The following is a 19,249-nucleotide window of genomic DNA, read 5'->3' on the forward strand; positions in this document are numbered from 1 at the left end:
CTAGTGGTTTTAACTGACACGCAATGCCGTCGGTCAATTATGTGAGAACCTTAACAGCTCATTATGGACCCAGTGTGAAATGTATACGTGAAATTAGTGGCAATTAGACGCATAAGTCTGAACCGCTTTCACGAAAATAATGTGTGTTATTATGACATAATCGCGTATAAATATCTATCAAAAATTGATCCATCAAATATCAAGCTTTTTGCCCGAAAACACATATTTCATATTAAAATATCTTGCAATTATTATTATAAATTTCACGATTAAACGATTAAATTTATTCTTCATACGTACTATTATTTATTCGTTGCTGAATTATGCGATAGTAAACATAAAGCGTTCGTGCAAAAGTTTCCAAGAAAATCTATAGAATTATACACTATTGAGAGTATAATATTACATACTTTTATTATTAGACACGATACTAATCTTATATTGCGCTTATTATACACATCGAATAATCGTATATTTATTTATCGGTTGTCGGATTTTAGCGATTATCGCGAATCGTAATACGTCTTCACGATAAAAGACGCTGACTCTAACAATCGTTAATTAAAATCGATTCTCGCCCCAGTCGCGCCGATAAATAGTCGTTTAACACAATTACATATATTACGGCGACGAAACTGTAATTTCGTCATGTGCGAAATTTTAGGCGAAACAACCGCCCGTGGAAATGCCATCCGGATTAATGTTAATGGTAATCGTAATATCATGTTAAAGGTGAGTCAGTGAAAGCTAATCATCGGTCTCCTATCTATTGCATAACGCGCGAGCGAGCGAGCGAGCGAGCAAGCGCATCTCTCAAGTCTCCTCGATTTATCCGCGAGATGGAAATAACGGGGTATCGAATTTAGTGACTCTTTCTATGATTTGATAGGGTCTCGAGATATGAGACAGATAGGTCATAAAGTTATGAGATTCAGAAGCGTGGATCCTTTAGCGATCTTGAGACGCTCGTTAAATTTTATTTCTCGCACGGAACGATCGCGCGATAATCGTTGATAATTAGTTCTCGCGGTTGCACGACCGGTACGTCGGGCACGTCCTGCATTTACAATACAAACGACCATCGTGACGTAAATTGCGTCTGCAAATCAAACAGAGCAGTTAATCGAAAGGTCAATCGTTCCGTTTTCTAATATTAATTAACACTAATTGCAACACCGATTGAAACTATATTGTGGCATTTCTGGCGATCACAAGATATGAATGAGCCATAAATTTGGCAATCCTGTTATGATTTACGAAGCTGATATCGAATTACGTGATATCGCGCATGTAAATTTGCGCGTCGCACAAGTGAACTTCAAGATGCAAACTGAAAGGTCATTTGAGCTATTTAATGTCTGGATTCGCGCGACGCCAAAGTGAAGTATTGTTGAAAATTATAATCGACAGTTGATAGTCAGGCATTACCAGCTGACAATTATTAATGACGATAGTTAGTTATCGCGGCTAAATAGTCGGGTTCGCGCCTCGGGTTCGCGTATGTACTCATGACTATTTTGCATCGCTAATAAACATGAAATTTTCTATCTGTCAATTACTTTTCAAGCAGAACATAACAAAAATAAAATAATTATTATTGCATAACACTTAAGAGTATTTTTAAATGCCTTTAATATTATTTTTAAAATATAGCCATTAAACGGAATTTGTAACAAATACAAATAATGAGTTAAAGGTTACGCATGTACGTACAAATTATCACACGTGCTCCTCTCTAAATATCGAGGTCAAAAGATCATTGCTTTCCATATTGCAATTCTTAGACGTCCTGCATAAGTTTCAGAAAGATATAATATTTAGATGGATAGATAAATTTTAATTTTAACACATATTATATAATTATACAAGTTACATTAGGACATCAGCATGTAACTTGTTGAACATTCCAAAGATAAACGTTGTCAACGATTAAATATGAAAATCTCTGAAGAAGGGTTCGATTTAATATAAAATATATATTTAATAAATATAATAAATAAACATATGCATCAATTAATTAATGAAAGAAATTCCCCAGCAAGTATATACTTTATATACAATTAAGTTAATAATAATAATAATTATCGCTTTTCAAATGCGTTTTTATCTTTTTCCGCAAATTTATACATTTCATGGTTTTGATATTTTAATCATTCTAAAACTACAAAATGTTTTACAATTACGCTCAATTTTGCTCCTTTGTCATGCTGTAAATGACTTGGAAAAATTTCGTAATGCGAGTTATTACTTCCATTGTTGTCGCAACGGCAAAATTCGCGCACGTGTGTGTCAAGTCGCGAGACGTAAACCACTCGCTCGCTAACGAGGCTGTCGGACCGAACTACCGAAAGATCGACTACAGGGAGAAGTGGACCGGGCCTCCGTAAAAGTAAGATCAGCAAGAACACGAGATGCACGAAATCGATATTTTGCATACAATTGTGAAGCGTTTCGGCGCGCGAGTCTCGCATCAGCGATATCGGTCAAGGAACTTGGACACTCCTGGACCGGATGTATCCTGTCGCAAAGATCGCGATCACACTACACCGCTTTGTCGCCGATCGTCTGAAGTCATCGCTTTTACGCAACGAAAACTCGGCAATATATGCCGCTATTGTTCTGACAATAGCATTGCCGTTCTCGCTGTTAGAAAAATAGAAAATCTTATACTAGGATTTATTAATATATGCGATATAAATTAAAATTATATAATCATACATTAATAAAAACCTAATTATATAATATTTAATGATAGAATATTTTTTTATCTATCTCTTTCGAGTCATAGTATACTTAAATTTTTTTCCCGATTTCTTATATTCATTAAAATACAGCAAACCATGATAATATAGTGAACACTTTGTAATATTCTATATGCAGTACTTAATTCGATTGTTTGCTCTTGTACTTTCATCATAATTAATATAAGCGGTAATATAGGTATTCGTCTAATTGTAAGTTTAATATTCGTAACAATTAAAAAATTAAAAATAAATGACTGCACATATAGATAGAACAAATAAAATTCAAAATAGAAATATGTTAAATATAATATAAACTAATTAAAGATATAGAATACAAAAAATAAACAATATATTATATATATATGGAACGTTTTAAATGCGATTTGTACATCAATAAAACTCTAAAAATAGATACGTGGAAATGATAGGCAGAGAATTAGTAAATTTCAAGGGAAGATTAAAGTATCCACCTCAATCGCGATCTTTGTGGTAGATGGATCTCGGTAATGATAGTTTAACATGAGTTTCCCGACATGAATTCCTTTCGGCGCTCGTCATCTATAACGAAAAGAAAGGAGACGCTTCGTGCGAATATGCCAACGACAACAACGCAATTCGTTTGCGCGATTGATCCGGGTAGTCGCTAAAGAAACAATCCCTAATAAGCACCTCGTCATGTGCCAACGATCGCAACCTCATCCTCGCAATCATGTCATGACATCATCGGCATAATGTATCGCGCACTATACGACAAATCAGTGCGAAACAAGAAGTGCGACTTCACCCTTTATGCTGATTATCGAGGACCTTGAAGCTTTCTTTGCGATGACAGATGGAATAAGGCGCACAAGAGGAGGTTTAATTGTGTAATCAACACAATGAGATTAAATCGATGAAGCAAAGAAGAAGACTTACAGCAAAAGATATCTAATAATATACAATTATCGTGATTGTTGTAATAAACGTTGCTAGGAAAAGAAATTCATATATCTAGTGAGAGAAATTGCGATTATTTGTAGCATTGAACATGATTATATCAACGTTTCAGAAATTCTCGGCATTGAAAATGAAGAAAAACTAATAAGAAAGTTGAGAAAGTTGAGAAAATTTTTGATGCCAATATTGTTTAAAATCACGAGACGATAATCTCGTATATCGTATAGAGAATATTAAGAAAAATTCACAAATCCAAATTACGGTAATAAGAATACAGGAGAAACGTAAGAAATCTAACGGAGAATGATGAAATTTAAATGCTAATTAATTACCATTTCAAGTCTCGAAACCTCTGTGTTAATTGTACGCCATGAAATTAATGAAATCCCAAAAGAGAAAGTTCTTTACAGTTCATCAAGAGGGAGGAAGTACTCGTCAATCAACTGACCTTTAAGTAGAACAAACTCGTTTTTCTTGTTCTCATAAATTCGAAACTCGCTTGGAAGATGTGAAGCGCACGATGCGGCGCAAGTAGATCACGACAGAATTGGATTTCGTCAAAGGTGCACACCTTTTGGCGGGTTTCAGGCTTCTGGGCGCGAGATCGAGATCGGTACAATCGTTTCGATGAGGAGAGAAAGATCCCTTCCCATCTACCTCACGATCACGAGCCTCTCATCCAGGACGGCTCCAGATCTGAGGCCTGCTCGCCTCGGGATGTACGAGACTCACTTGAACCCGGGATCTGACCTTTCTGGTTTTATTAGCCACGTCGACTTAGGTATGCCTCGTCATCTCGCCGAGGCTCTCAGTGTTTCACAAAGCACGCGCGCGCTCGCAATAGAAGAGGCGCATACCTTCGGGGTCCTCCCAGCATCCTCCATCCGAGAATTATGCAAACCGATCCGCGCCTTGCGGTTCTCCGTCCGTTGCTGAAATTGCTCGCCGTTACGTCGCCTTAAGACGCATTGATACGCGCGATTACATTACCCGTCGGCTACTAGACAAAGCAAATTTGATTTTATTTTGATCGATCTTTTTATGAAAATTTGGAAAAAGGAAAGGACTTTGACAGGGAAGCTGTTTTTTGACATTACAGACGTGGAAACTACGGATGACACCGTAATTTTATTTACGATGCGCGGTCTGAATAGTTCACTTCAAGGCTTGCCACAAATCTTGACACTGAATGCCTTATTATATGTGCCTTATTAAATACTTTTTTATTTAACCGCATAAGTCGATACAAGCGTCATTCTACCTTTGTTGTTACTGAATGTTGAAAAGGCAGAATGACGCTTGTGCTGACTTGTGACGCTAAATAGAAAGCACCCAATATAAAAGTTTATAATTATTATTCATTGTTATTATATTTAATGCAATAATAGCATAAAACTCAAAAATTTAGTATTTAATATTTTAACTAATTTATTTTAATATTTAAGCTTTTAAATCATTATCCTAAAATATTTTTTTTTATTTCTGTTGTTGCTACATCTATAAATCCTCTTTCATTAATTTTTTCTAAAATAACGAAATTTATTAGTAGAATCGAAAATTGGGCTAATTCTTCTCTCAAAATATGTTTTTTTCTTCTGTTTATGTTTATGTAAATTCACGTTTTAAATAAAACATTTTTAACATATTTGAAAACATTAACATTATAAAGGATACGCAGATAATACTTGTCAATCAAAATCTAATTAAACGTCAACGAGTTTGTAAAAAAACAACCTTGGTATAAGTATCGTATGTAACGCAGACCGAGGAAATAACAATTATCAAATGATTTCTCAAGTGTTTAATAACGACCTGTTTAATTACGACTCTGACATCGCTACTTTATTCTTAGTACATGTTGAAAATTAATATACACAATCGAAACGAATTTATATTATTCGTAAATCTTAAAAATGAATACTTATGTACATAATGTCTCAGGAAAATAATATCTTAACGTAAAACAAGAAGACAAATGACGAGTATGAGAAACTTTAACACTCGATAAATCAACACTCGTTATAAATGCCATTAACATCTCGGTTGTTATTAATCATCGCGTGCGAGAGCAGCAGAGATACATAAGTTTATAATTTTATGGATTTGAGGTGCTGCACATACATGCACATGTTACGTGCATGTATGACGAAAGAGCAGAGCAAAGTTCGAAAGACTCCTGTCTAGTGCGACGGGCGTTTAATGAAAATCGCGAATACCACTTACTCGACAACATTTTATAAGAACGCGTTATTTACTATAATGTATGAATGTATATCTCAGTGTGTACTGGTAAAGGGAAACGCTAGTAAACGCCAAGTGTGCCGTATTAACTTGGGGAAGTAGAATTTGCTTTATGCGCGCGTCGCTTTGCAACAACGCTCTCGGGCTTTAAAGACTGGGTAGGATTACTGGCTATATAATCCGACTTGGATTCCTGGATTCTCTATCATTCCTGCTTAGTGATATTACGTATTGCGTAAAGTCGACAAACGCTAGAATTATACACCTCGTATGTACATGATATAACAAAGTAAACATAATAATAATTATTATTAACATAACACATTACAACATAACAATTATTAATTTGATTGATTATTGCCTGATTTATGGATAAAAATAGATATATGTGTGTCTGTGTGTATATGCACAAAGTAAATTATTTTAATGCAAGATATGCTGATAATAATAAACCATAATCATATAATTGCATAGTTATTTAAAATTTACCCATAAGTGGATTAATATTGCCAAACAATAAAAGAAAATGTCCATCAATGTGTGTGCTATGGTGGTTAAACAAATTATAAAGATTTTTTATGTTTATCAAGTAACAAAAATCGCTATTAAAAGATTTATTATCGTTATAAATTTCGTTGATACAAAAGTTCATAACCGATTCAGAGCTTCGTTTATAATTTATTCATCACTTTTGAATCACATTTAATCAAATGTCAATACTAGTCAACACCAAATATAATAAATGTACTTCGATCCAAATAATTTGATCGCAAGATTATGTTATAAGTTGACATTTACCCCTGTTGAAGCGGCATCGACAGGACAAACCAGGTAGGTAGGTAACTAACGATTCGCTTTTCAACTGATTGTGATCGAATGATAATTATCTGTGGAAAATGATGAATAGCCATTTTCCGCAGGCATTACTCGGCTTGGAACGTTGTATTGCGCATGCATCACATCTTTCTCGTGCTAAAACTTCGTTTTATGAGTGCATTTAATTCGCTAGCCGAACTGAATCGCGTGTGTATCGAGTCGATTTGCGGATTCTCGCGCAGATTATACTCTTCAACCTGGGAAATATTACGACTTCGCGAACGCGATACGCGATTATGTACAAATGGTCGCATTATATTTATAAAAGCGTTCATTCTCTGGGAGCGGTCACGCCTTAGGCGAACGCAATTATACGCGTTAAGACTTTGACGTAAGTCAAGTTAAGTGTCCTTGTATTGTAGGAAAAATGAGAGACTCCGATAGTAGAAGAGAATTTCGATCGGAGAGAAAGAAGCAAAATGGAAAATGAAAAGATTGCTATATGTGTATATAATTTATCGATATAATTGAGACAAATATTTCTTTTAAATAATCACGGATGCCTGTTATTTAATAATTTCAATTAATAGGTTTTCTAGATGTAAGAAATCTTCGTCAGACATAGAACTACTTTATAATTTTCATTGTACTATTTACAAAACTATTATTTTGCAATATTTATAACGATGCACACTGATACAAATGATTACTTTTTTTCTATTGAAAAATTTATAATTATTTATAATATAATATACAAAAAAAAAAAAAAAGAAATAAATTCTCAAGGCTGAGAGAAAGAATTTGAACAAGGTTTTCATATTCACTTCATATTCTCGCGAAGTACATCGGTATATAACAGCTATTATGTAACACTCCCAATATACGTGACGAAATCAGATGTATCAGAATGGGTATCTTATAGTGCATTGTTTCTGATTTGTCCGTTTTGCAGTTGCGTTACACACGCAAGAGATGAAGACACCGATGGGGGAACTGTGAGCCCGTAGATCGGCAGGTGGATGCGTTTATTGTGATTGTCTTGAAAGTAATCGGAGGACAATGCGAGTTATGATTATATATTCAGAATCTCCGCGAGGAACGAAAGCAATGTGACAAATGTAAGAAAAATGAAATCATCGCTGTCGATTATACGCCGTGCCCGTTCGATCTCGAATCGCTTGTCGCATCCGTTGTTGGCCAACGTTGTTCGCGGCCGCGTAGGATTTACATACACAGATTATCCGTGTCCCGCATTTCTTCAATGCAAATGTGCACGGTACCGACTGTCATGAGCGGCATAACATTTAAATTTATTGGGAGTCGCCGATAGTATCGGGAGAAAACATTAGTCCTGCCCATGTTCCTTTTACATTTACAAATGAGAATGTTCCGCGTATTATTTATAATCGTTGCATGTGATATAACTGACATTGAGTTTAGTTTATTTAATAATTATTTTTATCTCTCTCTTTCTCCCACATTTTTTGCTAAAATTAATCACATCGTGATATTTTTGTTAAGAAAAATTGGCAGACGAGTGTTTTAATTAATCAGTTGCAACTACACTATTGAGTAAAATAAAAAATATATGAGAAATTATCTCTTCATCAAAGCTATTTAGAGCGCGAAGTACAAAATCACATACTTATCAACCGATATTATCACGTTACGTACAATGACACCCACATCATCATTTCTCGCAGCAACGAGGCTCAGTACGTTAACGAATGACTCTATTAAGCTGAAACAGTAGCCGACGTGGGCATACACATTCGTATACACATATATACGTGTACCAACAAGTAATCGGCCCGGCAAATTGAATTCATGCAGCAAACGAACGAAAGGAGCAACCATCGGTCGGGATGATGCGGAGATGATGCTGCATGCATATGTTGGGGTTGCCAGGTGGGATGGGAATATTACGAGGACGATGAGGGATCTCCGATAGAGGAGAATGCTCCTCTCTCAGCATGAGTGAGCGAGCGATTCCACGCAGAAATCGAGAGAATGGGAAGGGAAGAGATCCTCTTGGGCGTCTTCATATAAATGCCGACGATGTTCGAGTACGGGATCACATAGATTCGATCGTTAAATCGACAGTCGTATACGAACCGCCGACACGAATCGTCTTCATCATGCAGTATCTAGTGAGTGATTTATTTCGTCGAGAGCATAGTCGATTTTCCGGATATCCTGCCAATCCTATCGTGTCTGTTTTTCACGTGTTTCTTTCTACTTCTTTTTTAATTCATCGGTGGATGTACAATGTATAAATTACGTGATAAATAGTATATATATATATATATATATATATCGATAAAAAAATTAAAAAATGTTAAATATTTTTCCGCTAACTTACGATTCGCGCGCGAGTTTTAGTTTGCACTTCGTTAGCGACGTATTTCGTAATCGATGAAAGATTCGCTTAGATGGCTTATAGAATACGGGGCAGTGATATTTCATGTAATAAGCACATAATAAATAACGGAATTTGGATTTTGACCGATGTCAAATAGGGAATGTGATGCCTTGTTGCCGGTTAAACATACGGGATTACCAAAGAGATCGTTTTCGTTTATCGTTTGCCCGAAATTTAGTAAAATAATAAATACATCGCAAATGCGTGTGCATTTCATATAATTTGAAAACTTAAAATTAAATTTGTCGTCAATATTTCAGCTTCTAGTTATCAACACATTGATCTCTCTCCCTACATATATATATTTTGTATACTTATAAAAAATTAATTAATATATTATGTATATAAAAAAATATATTTTTAAATATTTTCTTCAGCATCAATTAAATATATATTTGCAGATCTTGGCTTTTGCCATCTTCAGCTGTGTTTTTGGACAATTCGGATCTTTCCGCGGCTTTCCCAGCCAAAATGCATATAGAGCAACGCCGAGACCTTATCAACCGCAATCGCAACCGCCGAGGCCCTATCAACCGCAACCGCAACCGCAACCGCATTACACGTACGAAATATCTGTTTGAATCGCTAAAGTCTTAATTCTTTTGTAATGAATTAATTGGAAAATTATATCATTACACATAAGTGTCAATTGTAAAATTATAATATAAATTAATATATTCAGAGAAAAATTTCATTAATATAAAAATATTTTCAAATTAAAATATAAAGTTATATGTTTCATTAGTCGTAAAAAGAATTAATAAATAAATTTGAAATAATTTGTTCAATGTTTATATAGAAATGTTTTTTTAACAGCTATAAATATGTAAAATTATTTTTTTCATATAGCTATTTTCTATCATTATTCCTTTCTAAGCTAATTATCATTAAAATAAATACAAGCAAAAACATAAAACTAAAACAGCCTTCGCGTTATATAATAGAAAAGCGTTTATTCAAGGCTTGCGAGAAATTATACGGTTTCGATTTTTATTTTTTCAGATCTGCTGCAAAGCCGTTTATAGGCATTCGCAGCCAACAGAAGGATACATCGCCGGACGGATCTTACACTTACAGCTATGAAACCGAGAATGGAATTTCAGTCTCTGAAAGCGGATATCCTCAGGTCGGACCTCAGGGTCAAACGGAGGTAATAATAGTTTTACATTGTTGTATTTCGTATAGTATACAATTTATATGTAATGTATATACATATATATACAATCTATCTGTGTAAGAAATTTAATTTAAATTCGAGAAGTCACAAAAAAAAACCTTAATTCTTTCATTAGAAACTTCCGTTAAATTCCTGTGATTACAGATGTAATATATATTACATTTTATAGAAATTGATATTATTAATAGGATAGTAAATATACAAATTTCACTCTTCTATGCTAATTTTAATCGAGTTTCACTCTTTTTTCTCTATTACTGAATTAGTTTTGCTCCTAATATTTACAAATATTTGTAAAAATTATTTTTATTTTTAACTTTATTTAATTAAAAAAGTTCAAGAATACATTGATTAAATCCAGTTTCTTAAAAACTTGAGAGAATTTAATTTTCTCCTGTTCTTAAAAAAAATTGGGACAAAACATTGTTGCCTTAATTTTTTTAATACTAATCAATCTTGTTATAATTGAACTACCATAAAGAAAAATCAAAAAGCCTTAATTATAATCTATTATTTATATTTATATATTTTCTATTTATATATATTAATATCTTTCTCTCACTCTCTCTTTCTCGATAGGTGGTCCAAGGAAGATTTTCATACCCAGCACCAGACGGTACCCCCATCACCATTGAATATACAGCTGACGAGAATGGCTTTCACGCTCAGGGTGCTCACATTCCTACACCGCCTCCCATCCCGGAAGCCATCAGAAGAGCGCTCGCGGCAAATCCGCCCGGCCCCGATGATGAAAAGTACGATCGACAACCATTTCAGCAGAAATTTGGCGGACCAGTATACAATGCCAATCCTTACCGGAGATTCTAATTTCGCTACACACCGTTCGATCCGCAAAATCTCCCATGACGCACTCACGACATAGCCAAGCGAATCTACTAGACTCGGAGATTCGGCTGGATATTGTTGGCTTTGAATCATCTTTTTCCCAATCTCTAATTCGAAGTGATACGTGTACATAGGATACAGTATGGTGAATATAACAACAGTATCGATCCCTACAGCAATGTAACTGTCGTTGTGCAATAAATCAGTATATATTGTTTATATTTGTTCTTATATCTGTTTCTTGCCTTTCCTCCTGTTTATCACAACATCGAGAAAAATGCGTATTCATTGTTGTTCGGTAATACTTAAGATTTTTCGTTTTAATGTAACGTTATAACAAATGATATTTAATAATCGGAGAAATTATTATATATCACGAGTAATTGCATGTTCGATTATTACTCAAAGATGCCTTATGGGGAGAGTAACGTATCGTGAATGTTTCTGCAAAGATTTTTACAGCAAATTATATGTTCTGTCCATTCGATCGTACCACGTTCCCACGAAAAATGAAGGGAATAGAATAATGGGATTATTATTCTAGTGAAAGAAAGAATGCTAATGTCAAACGCCACCCATGTTGAGATTATATGACATACATATTACGTAATATTTTTGTTCGGCGTCAAAGTCGCGGGCTTTATTGTTAGACTTAAAATGAGGTCGAAAGAGTTTAAAGGGACAATTTCAAAGTCACGTTTTGTCTGCTTGACTTGACACAGTAACATATATCGACGGCAAGAAAATGCCAGTTTTACAGACACGTCATGATGTTGCATGATTTTATATGAGAAAAAATATTATTCGTTCTACCCCGCCTCGTTCATAATTTATCACATAATCTGTTATTTAATATTCTCCTTGTAAAGTATAATCATCCATAATTAATAAACATAATTAAGGAGAATATATACATATATATAAAACGAAACATTAAATTATCATTCAATATTTTTAGATATAAAACTATATTATTTTCTATTCGAGTTTTTAATTTGCATTGTTTTCGAGTTGTAAGTGTAAATATAAAAAGTGACGATGATCAATGAAGACTGTACAACGTGAAAGGTTCAACCGATTCTGTTGCGGATTTTTCAACAATCGATGCAAAGTTGAACTTCGCATACCGTCTTTTCTCACGATCGTAAAGATAATACAAATTTACTCTCCACATATCATTCTAATTCGCAAAATAGAAGCTAATAACTCACGAATGGATTTTGTTCACCTGTAGTTTTTAATTATATTTAATTATATAATGAACTTTACCGCGATTTTGTGAGTGTATTCGAAATAGGATAATCTTTTTATATGCAGCAAAATATTTTCAAATTTACTGATCTTTGCCTTTGCGCTTTTTTGTCATACGCGATTTTTAAATAAAATCATAGATTCTTCTTGCAGAGTATAATCTTGCGTTATAATAAAAAAAAAAAAAAAAAAAAAATATATATATATATATATATGTAAGGTGTCTACTCACAAATATATATATATATATATATATATATATATATATATATATATATATATATATTATTTTGTATTTATGTATGCAATAATGTATAACGGAGGATATTATAAAGAAAATAAAAAGTTTGTAAATAATAAAGGTTATTTTGTTGTAATCAATTACTTGTCGCGAAAAAAATTCGCACGCTAATTAATTCATTATATTAAAAAAAAAAATCCTATCGAAAGCCAAAACCGATCAAAAAGACATGATAATAAGAGTACGAATACCCTGACCTCTCCAATGTGCAACGCGAGAGAATGAGAGAGCGTACACGGTTAGGTGAAGTTCGCACGCACCACGCCCGCAGCGAATGCACGAATGCAGCATTCGCTGCAGAAGTTGTGTTTAAATAACGTATGATCAAAGAACAAACGATAGATGGATTTATCATATAAAATAAGTCTATGAAGTAGCACTAGCTTAATTTATCTTTGTTCTCTTTATTATATATTATTAGTTCAGAAAATATTAAATATTTTCTTATATTACATATATTGTTCCAATAAAAAATTTAACTTTTTATTTTTTTTAAATATTTGAAAAATATTGATTTGATTTTTTAAGCATTGATGAAAAAGAAATTTCTTTCAATGTGCAAAAAGTATCGCGCATCATGGCTAAAAGAGTGTAAACGTATTTTATTGTTAAATATGAATCATAGCGAACGAACAGGGTGGGTCGGGTATAGGTGAAAGTGTGTACGCACATCTCAGCCTCTCTTTCGTTACTTTGCATTCTTATACGCATCATTCCGGTCAAGGACCAACCGCCCGGCACATGCAGCACAACTTGGGTCCTACACTTCCCTCGAAAGGTTCGATCAACCGATCATGAAAAGAGAAAGAGGAGAGAGTAAAAAGTGAGAAGATATCCCCGGCTTTATCGAACACGGCTAAGTATGCAATTCATTTCATGTCAATAATCTTTAATGTCGGATTGTTGATAAATATTAATAAATAAATGTGATTACTCTTAATAAATAATTTTATATTTCTAGTAAAGTAATTGGTAAGTTAATGGTAAGATAAAATCTACATAATGCACATGAAAAAAAATCAGTCCAATTATACATATATGAAAAATTTAACTATATTAAAATATTTATGAAAGAGAAAAAGCAATAAGATTGTATACTATTAAGGATGCTCAATCATATATATATATATATATATATATATATATATATATATATATATATATATATATTATATCAAACTATATGTAGAAATACCTATATCAAGGTGTCTACTCACAAATCTTGTAAAAAAATTCCTTGATTTTCCAGATATTTTATTCAAAATTCCAAATAAAGAGAATATTTTCAAGATTTTTAATAACTTGCTCTAAAATAAATTTTATTACATATGTTTTTTATTATTTTATATTCATACAAAGGAAAAACCTTTTAAGTTTCGAGTGCTAAATTTGTAGATATACTAAAAAACTAAATAATTTTCACATAAGCATTTTTTATCTGTGAAGAACTATTAAAAATAAAACCAGAATTCTCAAAAAGAGAATTTTTCCTGAATCCCAATAAAATTCTATGAGATTTCCCTGATTTTTCCAGAGAACTTTTTACAAAAGAAATTCCTGAGAATTCCAGGTTATCCATGTTTTTCCAAGGAGTAGACACCCTGTATATATATATGATTGCAAAATTCAATTATCAGATTTGGATACAAAAATACAAAAATATGCATTACAAATTTCTATAAAATAAAAAAACATTTTGTTAAACAAAAAAGATTTATGATATATGTATTGTGTGTTTACACAATAATTCATTTTATCCATATCTTATACCTTTGCAGATATATACATTCATAAATTTTCTATTTTTTATTTTAATTCTATTTTAATATGTTTCTTTTTTTGTTTCATTTTCATTGTATAAAACAGAAATTATATTAAATACAATAATTGTTAAACAACTCACCAATACAATGCACTTTGTAGTTCTACTCCAATAATCTATTTATTCTGAAGAATGTATTATCACTATTAGACTGCTTCCAGATGACGATTCACTCTGCAATTGATTCTACATGATCCTTTTTTCAAGATAAGTTGTCCTTCGATAATGTACAACTGTAACATTAAGTATATTAGATGTTATAATGAAATAATTATTAAATGCATAGATATATTAAATGTAAAAAGATTAATCCTCAATTATTTGTTTGCAAAGAAGTTTCATGGAAAAAAGAAATTTATAAGGTTTTTTTTTTTCAATATAATACATGTAAGACTTTACTATCTTATTACAAGAAAAGAAGTACGAACGAAAAAGACACTGCTATTCAGGATTATTCAGATGCGAATTACAAGCAAGTATTGAACATATATATCGTAAAGAAACTTACGTCACAATCAAAATCCAAATTAATATCTTTTCCATGAAACGCGCGCCATTGCAGAGTGTTCAAAATGCATGCATTGCAGTGGCTGTTTTTTAGCTTACATCGTGATTACATCGATCCTATTGTTTCAACAATCTTCTTCAACGCGATTTCTCATCGTGCCATTGATTCTGTTCTGTTTCAATAAATATTCTTCAACAACAGGATTCGATGGTTTAGGCTAACGACAATTCTTCATCGACAGCAAACGAACATGTTGTCGTTACCTGACGCTCATTGTGCTGTCTCGTTTTGTATGTATTTTTCGTTCGAAATATCGATCAATACGTTGGTTGTACACACATTACTTTTATTTCAGCGTCTTGTCGAAGAACACCTTCTTTGTGAAACAGATTGCTTGGGAAATCGCGAGAAAACTATGAGAAACTGGTGGGCTCGTGAAAATTTCAAATCGCTAAAACTTTATGCAGTGCTACCAACGTAATAACTAATCAATCAGGCAGATCTTCCACAATAATAAATTATTCAGAAACCGGTCGATAATATCAATGCCTTTAGTTACTACAATCGTCAAAATCAATACCGACGAGATAGTGTTAGGTAGATGGTGCCAGTATAGCATCATAAAATAAATGTTATGTGCAGGACAAAAGGAGAAGACAGGAGAGGACAAACCGATCTCAATACTTGCTCTTAGATTTGGACTTATTTTTTGACAGTTTTATTTCTTGACATTATCATCGAGATATTTATACAGATTAATTGAATATAATCTATTACGCTATAATTATGAAAAGAGTAATTATTTTCGTTAATGGAACCGATGTTAACGGCAAGGTGATACCATATATATATTTTTATTATAATAAATTAATTTTATTTTTTATTTTTTTTTCTCCCTATTTTTTTACAAACTGAGTATTTAATTAATATTTTTGATTGTCTTACATTAAAAAGATTATCTTGTGGCAAATCAAATTCACTTTGTACATAAGAATGGTATAGTTGTTTGTACTAAAAATAATATAGAAGTTGTGTATTATATTTTTTACTATATATAATTTATTTGTAATAGGTATTTGTGGTGACTCATTCATTAGATGAATTATTAGCAGCAGCTAGTGCAAAATTCAAAATAACTGCAAAAAGAATTTTTACGTCACAAGGTGGAGAAATTGATGATATCAAGCTAATTAGGTAAAATACTTATTTTATTCTTTTTTTTATTAAGATTTATACATTTATACTTATAATTTAAATGTATATTATGTTCTGTAGACGTTTTTTAAAATACTTAATATTTATATATACAGACATAAATTTTTAAATAATAAATATAATTTTTTTTCACAGAGACGATGATATTCTATATGTTTCAAGTGGAGAAAATTTTATACAGATAAACAAGATATATAGTCATAATCAATTCAATAGGAATTCAGACTGGATTACGTTGAATATCGGAGGAAAATATTTTACTACAACTAGAGATACTTTGACAAAGAAGGAGCCTACTAGTATGTTAGCAAGGTACTTTATCTGTTTCTAATTAAAACTTCTTATATTTATATATAATTATTTCACAAACATACAAAATTATTAAAATTATTAAATATTTTTTTATGTGTGTCTGTTTTTTTGTATTACTGCAATAGCAATTTTTTTTCTTTTTTTATACATTTGTACATGTACATATAGTTTCATAGTTATTTTTTTACAACTTTTAATTATATAACATTAATTTTATTCTTTAATTAAAATTATATTGGATTGCCAAACTGGATAAATGAAGAATAAAAATAATGTTTTATAGTTGTATAAAAATAATGTAATAATAATGTAATGATTTATGTAGAATGTTTACAGAAACTATAAATGCTGAACATGCAATACAACCAAGTAGACAAGATCATCATGGAGCATATTTAATTGACAGAAGTCCTACATATTTTGAGCCATTATTAAATTATTTGAGGCATGGTGAAATAATACTAGATTCAAATATTAATATAGCTGGTATATATCTTTAAATTTAATTTAAATATATACAATAAATATATAAATATTTATTGATCAAAATAAAACAAGTTTTTTTTCAGGAATATTGGCAGAAGCTTCTTTTTATGGTATTGAAGGTGCTATTCGAATACTTACTACAATGGCAGAAAAGGAAGAAATGCAAAAAGAGGGTCTTATATCTCTAACTCGCAAAGATGTACTTAAAGCCATTATGTCAACGCCAACTAATGCAGAACTTAGATTTCAGGGAGTTGATTTTGTAAGAGCTGATCTTTCAAAACTAGATCTTAGGAATATTAACTTCAAGGTACATTTATTTTATGCATCGCAAAAGTTAAATTAATCAATACAATGGAAACAATCTTACAATCATGTCTATATTTATGCATTACAGTATGCTATCATGCATCATTGTAGTCTGGCAGGTGCTAATTTATCAGGCTGTTGTTTTGAGCGTGCTGATTTATCTCATGCTAATTTGCAAGGCGCACAACTTGTGTGTGTCAAAATGTCGTGTGCAAATTTAGCTGCAGCCAATCTGCATTCATGTAATTTTGAAGATCCTGGTGGTCTACCAGCAAACATGGAAGGTGTAAATTTGAAAGGTGCTAATCTTGAAGGCAGCAACATGGCAGGTGTCAACCTTCGAGTAGCTACATTAAAAAATGCTATTCTTAAAAATTGTGTCTTGAGGTCTGCTGTTTTAGCTGGTGCTGATTTGGAGGTACAATAATAAATTGTATAATCTTTATTTCTAATGGCATAATTGTTTTTTTACTGCTATGTTAATATGCTTGTGTTATTTTTTAGTGCTGTGATTTGTCTGGTTCTGACTTACAAGATGCAAATCTGCGTGGTGCAAATTTGAAGGATACTGCTTTTGAGTTAATGTTAACACCACTGCACATGTCTCAAACAATACGATAACAATGAATGTTATACTGCATATTATTGCAGATTGAATTTTATACATAATAATGTGATATTTAATATAATTTATAGTAACTTAAATGAGTAAAATTGTAATATAAAATATTTTTTTTATATTTAAAATATATTTATAGTAATTTAAATTAATAATATTGCAATATAAAATATTTTTTGTATATCATTAAACATAAGAGTATTTATTTTTTTTATATAAGTGTTATTAGTTAACATAATACTTAGGACCAGTATCTTCAACGTCTGATTAACTTTTACTTTGGTTTAAATTTTCGTTAGAATTAATCTTTGTTTTCAGAATTTATCTGAAAGAAACGAAAATATAGTTTAAACTTTAAACCGAGTTTAATTGACGTTGGATAAACTGACCTTTATATTATTTTATTTATAAGATTATTGTATAACAATCGAGACATGAATTAATCTGTACAATCTAGTAGTTTCTTAAGTAATTTATATTATATATAAGTTTATATTAGTTTTTTCACTACACAAATATTTTAGACTAATATATTTGTGTTATATGTATGTATGTATATATATATATATATATATATATATATATATATATATATATATATATACATATAACACAAATATATATATATATATATATATATATATATATATATATGCATTTTTTCATACTTTTGTAATTTGTGAATTATAAAAGTATATTTATGTAAATTTTTTATTATATAATTTTTTTTATCTTTGATTAATATGTAACATCTAGTTTAATACATTATTTAAATTAATGTTTTAACATTTTTACATAGTTTTAACAAATAAGGAATTTATGCAAAATTTTAAATAAGGAAAGTTGAGAGAAATTGAAATATTTTTAGTAAAAATTAAAATTACTTAAGATAAATATAAGATTATTTAAAATAATTATACAAAATTTTATTTATTATTTATCAAAAGTATTTGGTTATAAATAATAATCACAGAGGTGTAATAATAATTTTAAGTTTTTGTTGTTAATTTTATAAATTATAAATATTGATATGTATAATCAAAAACATTTTATTTTCTAAGCAGTTTAAAAATTTTTCTTCCAGGATTTCTTACATTAATGGCGAAATATGTAAATATATAATAGAAATTTTAAATATTTAATAATTTTAATTTCTGTCTCTCATATATTAGGATATATTATTCTTACTTAAATAAATGCAGAAAATTAAAATGCAAAACTTTTAGGATAGAATTTCTCGGTAA

The 19,249-nt window shown here is 31.2% G+C and overlaps 2 protein-coding genes across 2 annotated transcripts; both read left to right on the forward strand.

Annotated features, from left to right (window-relative positions):
- The first annotated feature begins 8,695 nt into the window (after positions 1-8,695).
- Positions 8,696-11,401, forward strand: LOC140676230 (endocuticle structural glycoprotein SgAbd-2). The gene is made up of 4 exons (XM_072911100.1): positions 8,696-8,887; positions 9,561-9,721; positions 10,162-10,309; positions 10,916-11,401. The coding sequence occupies exons 1-4, from the start codon at positions 8,711-8,713 to the stop codon at positions 11,162-11,164; spliced, it is 735 nt and encodes a 244-aa protein (XP_072767201.1). The 5' UTR covers positions 8,696-8,710; the 3' UTR covers positions 11,165-11,401.
- Positions 11,402-15,714: 4,313 nt separating this feature from the next.
- LOC140663088 (BTB/POZ domain-containing protein KCTD9) lies at positions 15,715-18,448 on the forward strand. The gene is made up of 7 exons (XM_072886975.1): positions 15,715-15,898; positions 16,137-16,258; positions 16,415-16,591; positions 16,917-17,077; positions 17,161-17,387; positions 17,475-17,804; positions 17,891-18,448. Exons 1-7 carry the CDS (start codon positions 15,851-15,853, stop codon positions 18,005-18,007), a joined length of 1,182 nt encoding a protein of 393 aa, XP_072743076.1. The 5' UTR covers positions 15,715-15,850; the 3' UTR covers positions 18,008-18,448.
- The last annotated feature ends 801 nt before the right edge of the window (positions 18,449-19,249 follow it).

This window comes from Anoplolepis gracilipes, chromosome 2 (assembly GCF_047496725.1).
Source record: "Anoplolepis gracilipes chromosome 2, ASM4749672v1, whole genome shotgun sequence".
Taxonomy (NCBI): Eukaryota; Metazoa; Arthropoda; class Insecta; order Hymenoptera; family Formicidae; genus Anoplolepis; species Anoplolepis gracilipes.

Bases quoted from the DNA above. Each gene is read 5' to 3' on its own strand.
- LOC140663088 (XM_072886975.1), top strand. From the start codon at position 15,851: ATGAAAAGAGTAATTATTTTCGTTAATGGAACCGATGTTAACGGCAAG. The intron at 17,078-17,160 runs GTATATATCTTT...GTTTTTTTTCAG, and splicing joins TTCAAATATTAATATAGCTG to GAATATTGGCAGAAGCTTCT. The intron at 17,805-17,890 runs GTACAATAATAA...GTTATTTTTTAG, and splicing joins TAGCTGGTGCTGATTTGGAG to TGCTGTGATTTGTCTGGTTC.
- LOC140676230 (XM_072911100.1), top strand. From the start codon at position 8,711: ATGAGTGAGCGAGCGATTCCACGCAGAAATCGAGAGAATGGGAAGGGA. The intron at 8,888-9,560 runs GTGAGTGATTTA...ATATATTTGCAG, and splicing joins TCTTCATCATGCAGTATCTA to ATCTTGGCTTTTGCCATCTT. The intron at 9,722-10,161 runs GTACGAAATATC...TTATTTTTTCAG, and splicing joins CAACCGCAACCGCATTACAC to ATCTGCTGCAAAGCCGTTTA.